The sequence below is a fragment of the Cnephaeus nilssonii genome (assembly GCF_951640355.1).
Source record: "Cnephaeus nilssonii genome assembly, chromosome: 14".
NCBI classification, from domain to species: domain Eukaryota; kingdom Metazoa; phylum Chordata; class Mammalia; order Chiroptera; family Vespertilionidae; genus Cnephaeus; species Cnephaeus nilssonii.
In genome coordinates, this window is record NC_137085.1 from 48,687,226 (window position 1) to 48,703,788 (window position 16,563).

Consider the following 16,563-nt stretch of genomic DNA (forward strand, 5'->3'; position numbering starts at 1 on the left):
TTGTTAGCAAAAAAATTAAAGATTGTCACTGGAAATAGTAAGAGCTGAAGGGATATTAATGAGGCACTGACAGGCTTTGCTACAGAGGATATTAGTTGTTTTTTAAGGTGGTTATTAAAAATGAGATGATATTAAAAAAAAAATCCTCTCCTGGTGGGATGGCTCCTCTCCTTGCTTTGGCATTCCCCCAGAATAGGATTCAAGAGAGACCTGGAGCACCCCTCCCCCTCGGAACCCTCCCCCTCATTTTTTTTTTGGGGGGGGTTGTTAATTCTCACCCGAGGATATTTTTTCCATCGATTTTTAGACAGTGGAAGGGAGAGGGAGACAGAGAGAGAAACATGGATACATCAATTGGTTGCTGTGAGAGAGACACATCAATTGGTTGCCTCCTGCATGCCCTGATCGATTGAGCCTGCAACCCTTTAGTTTTACGCAGGTCCACACCCTATCCACTGAGCCAAACCAGCTAGGGCCCTGGAGCTTTCAACAGTCCACATCACCACTGTCAACTTCCTGAAAGGCAGTATGGAGAAATGGCAATAATTGGCATGAATTACCTCCCTTCCTCAATGGATTTAAGGGCTAATTATCTTAAATTCTACCTATATCTCTCATAACCGGTCACTAACCAGCTCAGACCTTCAGGTTGGTTCCTCATAACTGAGATTTGTTCACATAAGGCAAGCTACCCTCCTTAATCTTATTTAGGCTCTTACTCTTTCTAGACCTCCCCCCTCCCCCAATGTGTTCTGGAACGCATGATCTGGTGACATTGTTCAAGAATGACTGCAAACACACATTATTAGGATATTGGGCTCCTAAATTTGTGGTCATTTGATAGTTAACCACACGTCTTTTTTTAAAAATATATTTTAATTAATTTCAGAGAGGAAGGGGGAGGGAGAGATAGGAACATCAATGATGAGAGAGAATCATTGATCAGCTGCTTCCTGCACGCTCCCTACTGGGGATGGAGCCCACAACGCCTGCATGTGCCCTTGACCAGAATGGAAAACGGGTCCCTTCAAGTCCCCAGGCCAAACCTACTAGGGTCCACGCACCTTTGAAGGTTTTGAACAGTGGGCCGACAATCCAATCTTTGGGACGATTTTGGTGTGCAGGATTAGGAGGACAGGAAAGAGGGAAAAGCAGGGCGTGTGGGGGTGTGTTTGTGTGTGGAGTCATTACACCAATCCATTTTGAGGTATGTGAGATGGGAGGATCTGACCTGGCGCTCTGGCTATAAAGGAAGAGACCAATGTGAAAGGGGCAAGCTGGGTGCCTCACACAAAACATAAGCAACAGCCTGGTGCCCGGAGGCTGGAGTCCCAGTGCACGCTGCCACTGCCAGCTTTGCAATGCCCCTCGAGTCTTGCCCCGCGGGAATGGCAGGCAGTACTTCTCAGGGTTACAGCGAGGAGCGAGGGGGCATGCCAGCAGCGCGCTCAGAACAGCGTTGCAGCAGGGTAAGCGCGCCAATCTTGTTTTCTCCTCTACTAAGAAAAAGGCGGGTTAGATAGCGCCGTCCCCATCCCGGTGGTTGCCAGTCAGCAGTAAGGCTAAGCAGCGGCATGTAGAAGGCCCGGAACCCCAGCCGGCCCCTCTCCTTGCTCCATCTCCGGGAGAGACCCCAGTGCAGGCTGTGGGGGCGAGCGAGCTCCCCTGTCTGAGCGACCAGGCCGCCCCCACCCCGCGCTCCTCTCCGCTCTGTTGCCGGGGCTCGGGCACCGCCTAACTCTAGCGCGGGCCAATGGCGACGCGGCACGGGCTCCGCCCAGCTCCAGAGCGGGCCAATGGCGACGCGGCGCGAGCACCGCCCTGACCGCGGGCGGGCCAATAGCGGCGTGGCCCGGTACGGGGCCGCCCTCGGCCCGGCGGGGAGGCGGGGAGGCGGTCACCGGCTCCTCCCCGCTCCCCTCTGACCCGGTGTCTGGTTTCCCCGTCTTCCTGTTCCAAACCACGTGGACACGCCGGGGGCTGCGGGTCCGCGGGAGGGAACCCCGGTCGCCACCGCCGCTGTCGCCGCGACCCCGCTCCTGTCCGAAGTAGCCGCACCCCGGGCGCCCACGCCTGGCGCAGAGCGCGCACATGGCGACTCAGGCGCACTCCCTCAGCTACGCGGGCTGCAACTTCTTGCGCCAGCGTCTGATTCTGTCGACTCTGAGCGGGCGCCCGGTCAAAATCCGAAAGATCCGGGCCAGAGACGACAACCCGGGCCTCCGAGGTAATTGGGGACTGGCAGCGCGGAGGGTGAGTGAGGGGGCCCCCGGGGAGACTGCGCTGATGTCCTGGGGGCCGGCGCGCGGGGAGCCTCAGGGTCCCGCGGGCGCTTTGAGGAGGGCGGGTGGCGGGTCGCTCCCAATCACGAATGCACCCGAGGCGGTGGGGGAGGCGGGGTCGGCCCCGAGGGCTGAGCTCTGAGGGGTGAACTCAGCGGTGCGCCGCGCTCCGCGTCTCCCGGGCGCTGGTAGTAAACAGGTACACGTTTTCCAGCCTTACGTGTCACAGCAAATCCCAAGGTTCGCTCCCTCGCTTGTCTTCAGTCCCTCTTGCTCTCCCCCTCGCTTGTCTTCAGCCCCTCTTGCTCTCTCCCTAAACGTCTCAAAGGAGAAAAAAAACAGTTTGTTGGCCCGAAATGTGGTGAATGGGCAGATGTAAAGATGGAGGGGGATTTGGAGAGAAGAGTGCCACTGGTTGGTTGCGTGCCCTGTCCCAGAACAGGTCTCCCATGCAGCTGCCCCCTTGGACAGCGGCTGTCCCTGTCGCCATGACTTCTCGCCTGTCCTCACACCTTCCCTTGACTGTGGATGAAAGAATCTTTAAAAATGCTGTTTGTTTTCAACGGTGACTGTGATTGATGTGCACAGGACAGGAGCTTTGAGATACATTTTTTAACGGTCATGGGCCTAATTGCCTTGACTTGAGTCAAGTGTTGGTGACAAGCGCTAAACTACAGGCTTTCAAGCTCCCCCCCCCCCCTTTTTTTTTCCTCCCTACAAAAGTAGATAAGATTAAAAGTAGGCCCCATTGAAACACACATAGATTAAATGGCTCCGATTTTCCACTGGTCCCCTGGAGTAAGACACATGCATTTCAAAAGCTTCAGTGTGTTGATCCCAAATTGGGAGACTCAGTTAAAGGAAGAAAGGAAAAAGAACCAAACACAACCAACTCTGCCTGCAGATGGAAGGAGACGGTGTGTGGTTGGCTCTGGACGCTCTCTGGGTCGTGTTGATGAATTTAATTTTGCACTGGCTTCTGTACTAGGTGGCCAGCCAGTTTCATCATCTGGCTGTCTATTCTGGACAGTTACATTTGTGCCTCTCTTGAGTGGTGATTGGTTGCACGTTAAAGGGAAAAATGCCATGTCATTGATGGAGATACAAGATTAGGAAAGAAAGAACCAGAAGACCTCCATACCATGGAGAGGAACCTGGTGACAGTAGGAAAGGCTTACATTGGTACATGATTCTTGCCCTTGCTGTAACTGAAGAAGTTGAGGAGAGACTGCTAGCCTGGTTTATGTCAGATGCTCTTCCCCTCGACATCTCTGCCCTTATTTTGAGTCTGGCCCTTGGGCAAAGCAATTGCTTGATTGCTCTACTCTGTGGTATTCCCAGCCAGCTCTCCCTTTTGCCTCCCAAATTAGCCTTGAGAACTCACCCCACTAGCTGGCTATGGAAAGAAGACAGGCTTTTACTTCTATGGATACTGGGCATAGCTTTTTTCTTTTTTAGAGAGAGGAAGGGAAAGGGATAGAGATAGAAACATCGGTAGAAACACTGATGGCTGCCTTCTATGAGAGAGGAAGTCATTGATGGCTGCCAAAACCCCAGCATGTACTCTAACTGGTAATGGAACTGGCATGGCAACCTCTTGGTTCCTGGGTTGATGCTCAACTGCTGAGCCAACACAGGCCAGGCTTTCTTTCTTTTTCTTTTTTAAAAGGAATAGTAGAAGTTCTTTATCCTGGAGATTGGGATTTCTCATGGAAATCTAGTGCCCATAAGATAAAATTTTAGTGTTTGTCTCTCTGTCTCTCTTAAAATCCTCACCCGAGGATATTTTTCTTTCTTTTTTCTAACTTTATTTTAAAAATATATTGAAGTTGGGACCCCAAAGCCCTTGTTGGGGGCTGTTCAGACTCAGGGCTGGGAGGGCCAGACTATGCAGCTACCAGATTCCCAAGTTCCTCCTGCCTGGCAGCCTGGAGTGGAAGCATCGCAGGTTTTAAGCCCCTGCAGGGTAGTGAGTGAATTGAATCCCCAGGTCCTCCTGTGCACGCACTCACCATAGCTCCCGAGGATATTTTTCCATTGATTTTCGGAGAACGTGGAAGAGAGCGAAAGACAGAGAGAAGTATTGATGTGAGAGAAATACATTGATTGGTTGCCTCTTGGACATGCCCGAGCCAGGGCCAGGAGGAGCCTGCGACCAAGGTACATGCCCTTCACGGGAATCGAACCTGGAACCCTTCGGTCAGCAGGCTGACACTCTATCCACTGAGCCAAACTGGCTAGGGCTGGTGTTTGTCTCTTGACAGGTGGCCTCCAAACTAATGTTTTAATGTTCCAAAGGATGCTTTCCTGCCTTCCCTCTGCACTGTTTGTGAGCATCTCCTCACTGCCACATACATGAACAGGGCTTGGCCACTTGGCATTTTCCTGAGAGGATGCCAGTTCTGGTCCCTGGGAGAGTAGCACTAGTTAGCAAATGTGCTGGTATTTTTTGAGGAATACTATGTATAGCATTACTTGCCTAACCTTATTAATATACTAGGGGAAGAAAGTGGCCCCTAATTTACGGACTATAGAAATGATCCCTGAAAGTATAGTCTTTGGCCCCTAATTTAGACCTCCTTGTGCTGGCTTCAAGGTCTCAAAAATCGTACAGACATTGTTTAATTTCTTATAGAGGTAACTGAGATATAGGTATATACTAGTACAGTCGGCTTTTCGTATCCATGGTTTTCACATCTGCAGATTCAAACAATTGTGGGTCGAAAATACTCAGAAAAAAAATCCCAGGAAGTTTCAAAAAGCAAAACTTGAATTTGCCACTCAACAAGCACTATGCTGAATACACGCAAATGAAATGATGTATAGGCATACCCTGCTGTAGCCTGATTCTGTTTTTTTCATCTATAAAGTGGGGCCAGTACTGCAGCATTTTATATAAGGGACTTGAGCATCTACAGAGTCTTATATCTGCAGGGTCCTGGAACCAATCCTCCACGGTTGCCAAGGGATGACTGTACATGCGTTCATAGATATGCATGGGTATGTGTATATATACTCATGTAAGTGTATGTGCATACACACATGTACATAAATACATATAGCCCCTGACACATGTTATCTGGTGATATTCAAGCAAGTCCTTGTGAGCTTAAATTGGAGATGCAGTCAATGGGCTGTGTTACCAGTCATCTTTCCCTTTCTGACTTTTCCTGAGAGTTGGAAAAAACCCAGAACATTTCCAATAAAATCTTCTGCTTGAAGCTTATGTGCAGAATTACATCTCTCAAAAGTGCTTGCTTCAACATTCCTGCTGGTGTGGGCTTTGGAGGGTGGGGATGGTACAGTCATTCAGAAAAGGTTTATTGAGCCCCAGTATGTGCAAGGCTTTGTGGGGGTGTGAATGTGAGAAGCTGGTTTCCCCATTCTCCAGGAGTTTTCTAAGGAAGAGCTTGACAGAGTAGCTTGAGTAACTTGAAGTAGGAAGAGCTGAAGGTTGTAAAGGGGCTCATTGGTGTAAGAGCGAGACTTCCCTGGAGGTTATGAAGGAAGGCTTTCTGGATCTGCTTCTGATCTGGGCACATAGGATTGAGATGGTGGCTACGAGGATGATTGTAGGTGAAAGAAACAGCTTTTAAGTCAAAGAGTTCTTTTTTAAAAATGTATTCTGTTGAGGCAGAATCTTTAATTTGTCATAGATGTAGTAGCTTGGTGGTTAAGAGCTTGGGCTCAGAATTAGACCTCAGTTTCTGCTTTTGCTATTAGCTCTTGGACCTTGAGCGAATTCTTTAACATTTCTGATTCTGTTTTTTCATCTATAAAGTGAGGCTGGTACTACCAACTTCATAGAGTTATTGTGAAGGTTAAATGAAATAACACTTCAAAGTGCACTGAACAGTGCCTGGCATTTAGGAAGAGTAAGTGTTAGCTGGTTTTATCATATATTCTTCTACTCACAGGGAATAGTTCTGCTCTCTGGCTCTGAAATCTGTTCCCCCATTTATATGAAAACTTTTCAGATATTTAAAGAGAATTAAGACTTCTCTTTGTTTTCTCTTTTCGGTCTAAAAGCTTTCTTTTTTGCGATGGCTTCCAGATATTTGTGTGTTATGCCATGTGTAATGTAGTGGTTCTTTACCAGGGGCAGTTTTGCTCTCCAGGAGACAATTTAAAAAAAAAAAAAATTGAATAGAGAGAGGGAGAGAGAGATAGAAGCATCAGTGGTGAGAGAGAATCATTGATTGGCTACCTCTTGCACGCCCCCTATTGGGGATCAAGCCCACAACCCAGGCATATGCCCTCGACTGGCATCGAACCTGGGACCCTTCAGTCCGCAGGCCGATGCTCTATCCACTGAGCCAAATCTGCTAGGGCTGGAGACATTTTTTTGTTGTCACAACTGGGAGGCTGCTCCTGGCATGTAGTGGGTAGAGCCCAGGGATGCTGCTAAACTTCCTAAAGTGCATCAGACAGCTCCCCACACAAAGAATTATTCTGTCCAAAATATCAATAGTGCTGATGTTGAAAAACCTCGACCTTCTGGACTTAATTATTAAGCCTTTTCTTTTCTCCAATCCCTAATGTTTGGGAAAGCAGTATGTGGTCCCAAGAAAACTGTACAAGGATTCAGAAGGGGATGAAACAGCTCAAACTCTGTGACTTCTGACAGATCAATTAATCTTTTAACTAAAACTGCCTTCTTCCAAGCAGAGGGATTATAAATAATGCAAAGAATTTGAACCCCCAAAAAGATGATCTTGGAATGGTTTTTATTATATAGCCACTTGTAATTTTTGCTTCACTCTTGAGGAGTATGAACAATTATGTAGTCTCATTAGTCTCTTCCTATCATTGAGGAGGAAATACATATTTTTTGATTGCTCTTTTACTAAAAGTGAAAAAGCCAAGATGGTTAAGTGTGATAACTGGTTGAACATCCCTGAGTGACAGACTCCCCAGGAAAGAGAGTGCATCCACCTCCAGCCTGGAGGGCCTGTTCTCCCATCTACTGCATGATGGACATGGCTGTTCCTCATGTTGTAAAGCAGCTGTCCAAAATGCCTGTCTCTGGATTTCTCAAGGGTTTTGTCTTGCAAGGTTCAGTTTAGTTAACATTTTATTGGTAAGGTGAGGTCTAAATGGGAAAAAAAATCACCAGAATGATAGCTGTTTAAAGTGGGAATATAGAAATGATGGACTTGGCAAGAGTGCACTGGTTTAGTAGTTAGGACACAGAACTGCTACCACCCAAGTTCTTGAGCAGGTCATGTGACCAAGCGTCACTGTCTTCCCCTGGGAAATTAGAGAGAGTTTTGGGTCCATAGGAGTGTTGCAGTTGGCTTAACCAGATGAGATTCTGAAAAAGGAGGGGTAATTGGAGTTTTAATCAAAAGAATCCTTTAAAATATTCTGATTAAACTTGCTACATAGAGGTTCTTTGAGAGATAAAACATCTTCTGATTTGTTTTAGGATCAGTCTGGCTGTTCGTAAATTGGATTTTCTAATAGGAGAATTGAAAGGGAAAACTGTTTTTCTCCTCTACTCTCAATACTTTTGACACTAGATAAGTGGTTCCCCCCACATCAAGCAATTCTTCATTCTCAGCTGACACCAACTGGGAGTCCACAAATTTAACTCTTAAGCTATCTGTTATGGGGATAAGAATCAAATCCCAAAAGGTAGGAATTCAGTCCCATAAGACTGCCTCCTACTTCAGATGCTAATCACAAGTCCTGATCGGAAAATCTCTGTCACTTGTACTTCTGACCAACCAGCTGTAAATTGGGGGTTTCCACAATCCCCACCTTGAGTCTAATTTGTTAGAATGACTCACAAAGCTCAGGGAAACATTTACTTACACTTGCCAGTTTATTATAAAGGATATTAAAAGGGATACTGATAAACAGCCAGATGAAGAGTTATATAGGGCCTGGTTTGGAAGGGTCCTGAAGTAGGGTCTGCCACCTTCCGAGAACTTGCATTCCTTCCCCAATTTGTTAGAATGACTCACAAAGCTCAGGGAAACATTTACTTACACTTGCCAGTTTATTATAAAGGATATTAAAAGGGATACTGATAAACAGCCAGATGAAGAGTTATATAGGGCCTGGTTTGGAAGGGTCCTGAAGTAGGGTCTGCCACCTTCCGAGAACTTGTATTCCTTCCCCAATCTTCAAGTTCTCTCCTTGTTCAGGCATTTTTAATAGGTCTTAATCTCTGTGTTTGACACCCTCCTCCGCCCCGACTCCCATTCCCGTCTAGGCCTGAAAGTTCCAACCTTCATCATCTCCCCCCCCCCCCCCCAACCTTCTAATCATTTGGTTTTTTGGTAACCAGCCCCAAGCTCTATTCTGAGGCTAAGTCACCTCATCAGCATAAACTGTAGTGCCTTTAAAGGGGCTCCTTATGAATAACTTTTAAAAGACACTTTATCACTCTGGAACTTCCAAGGATTTTAGGAGGTTTGTGCCAGGAACCAGGACACAGACCAAATGTTATTTCTTGTTGTACCACAAGGATGTACCAGTATGGTCTGGGACCCAGAGTTGTTGATAGGTAAGTGGATTTGGGGAAGGCCGACAACTATACTAATGATAAGTTTAGATTGAATATTGTCCTGTTACTTGAGAACCTGCCCTCTGTGCCTCTATTGACTGTGAAAGTTTGCTCCCTTGTGATGATTATTAATTGCCCTAAACAAGATGCTCATCTGTTAAAGACAAATGCCAAGAATCCTAATAGTCTATATTCAGATCTGCTGTTGCTTGGAAGCTGTAGAATGCTATTCTAGATGGAACTATGCACCATCTTTTTTATTTTTTTAACTAAACTTTTTATTTTCAGATAATTGCACATTGTCACGCAGTTATCATAAATAATACAGAGCGATCTGTCTGCACTTTATCCCATTTTCCCCAGTGGTAACATCTGGAAAAACTATAGTAACAATATTATAACCAGGATATTGACATTGATAACAGTGAAGATATTTAACATTTTCATCATCAAAAGGATTCCTCATTTTGCCCTTTTATAGCCACGCTCACTTCCCTCCATTTCCCACTCATTTCTTACCCCTTGACAATCATGAAACTGTTCTCCATTCCTATAATTTTGTCATTTGTTTTCTAAATAGAATCATACAGTAAGCAACTTTTTGTGGTTGACTTTTTTTCTCTCAGCATGATTCTCTGGAGATTTATCCAAGTTGTTTTTTTTTGTTGTTTTTTTGTTTTAACCAAGTTTGTTCCTTTTTATTGCTGAATAGCATTCCATTGTATGAAAGTAACACAATTTTTTAAAAAAATCATTCACTTGTTGAAGGACATCTGTATTGTTTCCAGTTTTTGTTTGTTTGTTGGCTATTCTAAATACTGCTGCTAAAAATGTTTGCTTATAGGTTTTTATGTGGACATAAGCCCTTCTTTCTCTGGGATAAATGTCCAGGAGTCTAGTTGTTGGGTGGTTTGATAGTTTATATGCTTAGGAAACTGACAAGCTGTTTTTCAGTGTGGCTTTACTATTTTATATTTCCAGCAACAATATATGAGTGACTCAGTTTCTCTACATGCTTGCCAACACTTAGTGTTACTATTTTAATTTTTTGAATTTTTAAGAGTTTATTTGATCCAAACTGATGACAACTGCTGGGAAGGAAACTCTGAATGGAGGGAGAAAATGCTCCTGTGTTGTCACTAATTTTAATTTTAGCCATTTTGATCAGTGTGTGGTACTATCTTGTAGCTTAATTTGCATATTCCTAATGGCTAATGATGTTGAACATCTTTCGATGAGCTTATTTGCCATCAATATAGCCTCTAGTGAAATGTCTTTGGCCAATTTTCTAGTAGGATTGTTTGTTTTTACTGTTAAATTTTCAGATTGCTTTACATATTCTAGTTCTTTGTCAGATATATGTGGTTTGCTAACATTTTATCCATCTCCAGAGCTTGTCTTTTCATTCTCTTTTGCAGAGGAAAATATTTCCATTTTAATGAAATAGAATTTATCAAAATTTTCTTTTATTGCTTGTGCTTTTGGAGTCAAGTCTAAGAACTATTTGTGCCAAAACCAGTTTGGCTCAGTGGATAGAGCGTCGGCCTGCGGACTGAAAGGTCCCAGGTTCGATTCTGGTCAAGGGCATGAACCTTGGTTACGGGCACATCCCCAGTAGGGGTTGTGCAAGAGGCAGCTGATCGGTGTTTCTCTATCATCGATGTTTCTAACTCTCTATCCCTCTCTCTTCCTCTCTGTAAAAAATCAATAAAATATATATATTTTTAAAAAGAACTATTTGCCTCATCCTAGATCCTGTAAGTTAATTTTTGTATGAGGTTTAAAACTTAAATCGAGGTTCATTTTTTTTTGCTAAAAATGTCTGACTACTCTAGTACCATTTGGAAAAACATCCTCAAGGATCTTACAGGGAAAATGTCCAGTATTTTGCCACTAAATATAAGGTTAACTGTATATATTTTTTAGATGCCAAAATCAAGTTGAGGAAGTTTTCTATTCCCATTTTTGTTGTTGTTTTGTTAATCATCACTCGAGGATCTTTTTCCATTGATTTTTAGAGAGTGTGGAAGGGAGGGGGAGAGACTGAGAAACATCAATGTGAGAGAGACACATCAATTAGTTGCCTCCTGCATGCACCCTGACCTGGGCCAGGGATCCTCCCACATGTGCCTGGACCTGGGCCGGGTATCGAGCCTGCAACCCAGGCATGTGCTCTTGACTGGAATCAAACCTGGGACCCTTCAGTCTGAGGGCCAACACTCTATCCACTGAACCAAATAGGCTAGGGCTACTCCTGTTTTTGAAGAGGTTTTTTTAAAAATTGTGATTGAATATTTTTTGTCATATGCTTCTTCTGCACCAATTGATGGAATCATGTAATTTTTCTTCTTTAGCTTGTTAATATGGGTGATATCCCCTGTTTCATTCCTAATATTGATGATTTGTGTTTTCTCCCTTTTTTCTTTGCCAGTGTTGCTAGAAGTTTGTTAATTTAAGAGCTAGCTTGTTTATTTGATTTTTCTCTATTTTTTTCAATTACATTTATTTCTGCTCTTTTATTATAATACTTTCCTTTACTTACTCTGAAGTTTTGTTTTGTTTTAGGTTTTATTGCTCTTTTTTCCTAAGTTCTTAAGGTAGGACTTAGATTATTGGAAACTTTCCCTTTTCCAATGTACATATTTAGTGCAATAAACTTCCCTCTTAACACTGCTTTAGCTGTGTCCCACAGTTTTTGATATGTCATATTTTAATTTTCATTCACTTCAGTGGACTCTTTCCTTTCCTTTGGTATTTCCTCTTTGAACCATGAATTATTTATAAGTGTGTTTAGTTTCCAAGTGTGGGTATATTTTTCTATCCTTCTCTTACTGATTTCAATTTGATTGAAATCAGTTTGATTCCATTATGGTTAGAGAACATGGTCTGAATGATTTCAGTTGTTTTAGATTTGTTGAGGTGTTTTTTGTTTTGTTTTTTAATGACCCAAGATAATGGTTTATCTGGGTATATATTCCATGGGCACTTGGAAAGTATGTGTATTCTGCTGTATGAATATGGATTAGGTCCTGTTGGTTTATGACATTGCTTAGTTCTTTGCCCTTCCTGATTTTCTGTCTAGTTCAGCAATTTTCAACTGGTGTGCTGCGGCAGGCACACTGGCGTGCCATGAGAATTTTTAAAACATCTAATATCTGACTATTTAGTCAGGGGCACTGACCTCTTATCCCTTAGATTGTCAAATAAAAAATGACAACAGCCAACACAATAGCCGTCCAGTGTGAATAAATCAAAATTATACCTTTTTGTTGTTGTTGTTAGGTTGGCAAAAAAATAAAATAGTTTTTGGTGTGCTGCAGAATTTTAGTAATTTTTTTATGTGTGCCATGAGGTTAAAAAGGTTGAAAATCACTGGTTTAGTTCTTCTATTGATTAGTGAGAGAGGGATATTGAAGTCTCCAACTGTAATTGTAGATTTGTCTCTCACTTTTCAGTTATAATAGTTTTAGCTTTATATATCTTGCAGCTTTGTTGTTTGGTACATCTAAGATTGGTGGATTGACTCTTTGGTTATTATATAACTAGAGGCCCAGGGCACCAATTCGTGCATGGGTGGGGTCTGGCTGGCCTGCTCTGCTGATCAGTGGCAAGGCTGGCTGGGGGGAAGGCCTGCAGGACAATTTGCATATTAGCCTTTTATTATATAGGATGTTGTTTTTTATCTGTCTCTAATAGTTTTCTGAGGAAATGCTCTAGTGAATTTCTGCTAGAGAGCTTATCTCCTGATGTGTTTGTAAAGAAAAGGAGTAGAACTGAAGAGTTTTGATATTAAATAGAAAACTTGAAAGGTATTGAAAATAGCATAAGTCAGAGAGTTAAGTTGCCCTTTGTTTATTTTATTTGTTTTACAGGTTTTTATATAAGCAAAGCAAAATATCTAGGAAAATTTGAAGGTATGGGACAAAAAAGTAATCTTCAGTGTTTGTTATCCTATATAATAAAGAGGTGATATGCAAATTGACCATCACTCCAACACACAAGATGGCTGCCCCCATGTGGACACAAGATGGCCACCACAAGATGGCCGGCAGGGGAGGGCAGTTGTGGATGATCAGGCCAGCAGGGGAGGGCAGTTGGGAGGGACCAGGCCTGAAAGGGAGGGCAGTTGGGAGCGATCAGGCCTGCAGGGGAGGGCAGTTGGGGGCGACCAAGCCTGCAGGGGAGTACAGTTGGGGGGGACCCAGGCCTGCAGGGGAAGGCAGTTTGGGGGGACCAACCCTGCAGGTGAGGGCAGTTGGGGGGAACCAGTCCTGCAGGGGAGGGCAGTTGGGAGGGACAAGGCCTGCAGGGGAGGGCAGTTGGGGGCAACCAGGCCGGCAGGGGAGGACAGTTAGGGGTGACCAGGCCGGCAGGGGAGGGAAGTTAGGGGCGACCAGGCCTGCAGGGGAGGGCAGTTAGGGTGACAAGGCCTGCAGGGGAGGACAGTTAGGGGCGACCAGGCCAGCAGGGGAGGGCAGTTAGGGGCAATCAGGCCAGCAGGGGAGCAGTTAGGCGTCAATCAGGCTGGCAGGGGAGTGGTTAGGGGCAATCAGGCAGGCAGGCAGGCAGGCAGGCGAGCGGTTGGGAGCCAGCAGTCCTGGATTGTGAGAGGGATGTCCCAGATTTGAGAGGGTGCAGGCTGGGCTGAGGGACACCATCCCCCCCCACCCCCTGTGCATGAATTTCGTGCACCGGGCCTCTAGTAATAACATATGAAATGCCTAACACATGAAAGTAGTACTTAAAGGATTATAAAATGAACACCTGTGTGACCCAGTCCAGATAAAGAAATAGAACATTGTCTACACCTCTGGGGCCTTTTAATTTACAACTCCTTCCACATGCTCTGTGGTGACCACTTTTCTGATCATAACGGTATTCATGTTGTCTTCATAACTGTAACTTATGTATTCATAAGCAATGTAGGAAACTTGTGCTTATTTTTGGAACTCTCCCCTAATGTTTTTAGATATCTGAAATTTTGTACCCCAGGAGCAGCCCTGAAGAGGAAGATCCATAGAGGGGTGTGTGGGAAGTGAAGGGGCAAGGATTCTACGCATCTTGTCTTAGTGAAGTTTGAGGAACTTCAGCCTTAGTATTATTAGGTGAACTTGAGATCTTTTTTGTACCAGGTGATGGAGCTATATCTTCACTGTTGCTAGGATTCCAGACCTAGCTCTGTGTTTGTTTCTTTGAAGTGCTGCTTCTTAAGCACTTACTTGCTGTGACCAGGGCATAGGCCTGCCTGGAGGTCTCCTTATATGCTCATTCTGTTTCTACTCGTGTTCCTCTGCTCGACATTTTTAAATTGTGTGTGCATTGCAAAAAAAAAAAAAAAAAAAGGAAATAAAGAAAAAAGAAGAAGAAGATTTTTCTAAAGTTCTGCTCTTATTTTTTCTTTCCAAATCTGTAAAAGCTTTGGAGTTTAATTTAGTGCTTTATTTATAAACTAGTGAATTCGTGCACATTGAAAGGAAATTATTACAAGAAATGTTTTAATATCGCCATTCGCCTTTTCTCTATAATAGAAGTGTCAGAGATGAAAGAATTAGTAAAATGTACATGAAAATAATATGTAAATTGACTAAATAAAAAACGATAACAACATGATGTAACAATGAATATTTTCCATGAAATTTTTACTGTCAGAATCTTCGTTTATCATTAATTTTTAAAAATGTGTCAGATATTCTGGAAAATTTATATCCTTTGGACAAACTTTGCCTTTGCTACAACATCAAGTAAATTTTCCATCAGATGGGTTTTTATCGGAGAAATTTAGGGATAGGCAAAATTGACATGTAACAGTCATTCCACCACAACTGTGTTCGATAATTGCATCCTCATTTACCTCATTTTTGCTATGAAGGCAGTTCCTACCAGTATTGGTAGTACTTGTCGATGACTGTTCTTCAGACATATTCTGTCGACAACGTCACTTTCTTTTGGCTTCGGAGATATGTTTTGGCAATAGTTGGTTTTCAGACATATTCTGTCAACAATTTCAGCTTCAGAATGTCAACAAAAACGTGATGTCTTTACCTGGCACCCACAGCCATCGTTTGGGAGCTGGGCTGAGCTGGGCTGTGGCCGGCATTTTGCGCCATGGGGTCTCAGCAGCATTGGCTGTGATTTGGTGGGCTGTCGCTCTGGGGTGGTGGCGGGGCCTGTGTCCCACTTGGGGGAAGCCTAGTGTTGCTTTGTCAGCGCCAGGTCCGCAGTGCCCTTTCTCTGTGCCGGACACAGCAGCTCCTGCATTGAGCGTCTGCCCCCTGATGGTCAGTATGTGTCATAGTGACCGGTTGGACAGTGGGAAGGACACTTAGCATATTAGCCTTTTATATATAGACTAGAGGCCCAGTGCATGCATTCATGCACGGGTGGGGTCCCTCTGGGTGGCCTGCGGGGATTGGGCCGAAACCCGCAGTCCAACGCTGCCTGCAGCTCCTTCCTGCCGCTCCCGCTCATCCTGGCCCCACTGTGCCTGCCGCAGGCTCGCGCCCAATCAGTCCTGATGGGAGAGGCTCATGCTGCCACAGCAGCACTCGCCAGCCATGAGCCCTGTGTCTGGTGCCCTCCCAATGGGAGTGGTCTGCAGGATCGGGCTGAAACTGGCTCACCGACATCCCCCGAGGGGTCCCGGATTGGGAGAGGGTGCAGGCCAGGCTGAAGGGACCCCCTGGTGGTCAGTGCACGTCATAGCGACTGGTCGACCAGTTGACTGTCTGCCCCCTGGTGGTCAGTGCACGTCATAGCGAGTGTCTTGGGCTCATCTCTTGGCTCTGCCACTTGCCAGTCTAGTAGGCATTCTAGAGCTTAAAACTTCTATAAAATGGGAATGGCACTTCCTGCCTTGGGGTTTTGAGGATTAAGTGGAAGAATGTATGGCTATAATGTAAGTATTAATACACACCCACTGTTTTTTGCCATTATTACTTGTTTCAGGACAAATTGGAGTTTCTCTGACTTGAGCCCAGTGGTCTTTGTACAGATTGCAGAATCTACTAGGACAGGAGTTATGGGACAGTGTTAGGTAGCAGAACAAGTGGATGGGAATTGTTTAGTTCAGTGGTCGGCAAACTGCGGCTCGCGAGCCACATGCGGCTCGTGAGCCGCGGTTTGCCGCTCTGTTGACTAATGCGTTTGCCGACCACTGGTTTAGTTGATTTGCTGACCCTTTGGGATCAGGTCAGGTGACTGCTGGAATGTGTGCTCACAAGTTCTATTAGTTCTTTATAGGAGTGGGAGCTGCATGAAGGTGTCAGGCAGTTACAGTGCCTTCAGTGCAGAAGAGTTGGACTGCTATCCTTATTCTTGGGTGGGAGGTTGAAGCTAAAGTGTGTGTGTGTGTGTGTGTGTGTTTCTGTGTGTTTCTGTGTGTAAGATCAACTCTGGGGAAGGCTAGAGGACATATTCTCCTGTGTCCTGAGTTTTCACTCTACCTCCTTCCATATTTCACATTTAAAATAATTTCCTGCCCTTCTACCCCCTTTTCTAAAGAATGACCAGCTTTTATATTTTAGATAAAAATCTGTTCTTAAAAGGAATTGAAGCCAATTTGAATGTTAAAATTTAAATAAGAAAATTAAATTCATATAAAGTCCTAATATGAAGAGAAACCCATTTATTAACATTTAGTGTTTTCCCTTCCATTTTTTTTCTCATGCATTTAAAAAAAGGTGGCAGTAATACTGTACATCAGGCACCTTTATAAAGAAATTAAAAACTGAACTGGCTAGATAGCTCTAGATCAGTAAGATGGTAGAG

General features: G+C 44.4%; 1 protein-coding gene across 2 annotated transcripts in view; it reads left to right on the forward strand.

Annotated features, from left to right (window-relative positions):
• The first annotated feature begins 1,916 nt into the window (after positions 1–1,916).
• Positions 1,917–16,563, forward strand: part of RCL1 (RNA terminal phosphate cyclase like 1) — a 56,799-nt gene continuing 42,152 nt past the window's right edge. The window contains exon 1 of one of the 2 annotated variants that reach the window (XM_079790382.1): positions 1,917–2,227. In XM_079790382.1, the coding sequence (XP_079646508.1) occupies positions 2,092–2,227 (136 nt within the window). In that variant the 5' untranslated portion in view covers positions 1,917–2,091. The remainder of the gene's footprint in view (positions 2,228–16,563) is intronic. The other variant, XM_079790381.1, reaches the window with a different exon arrangement.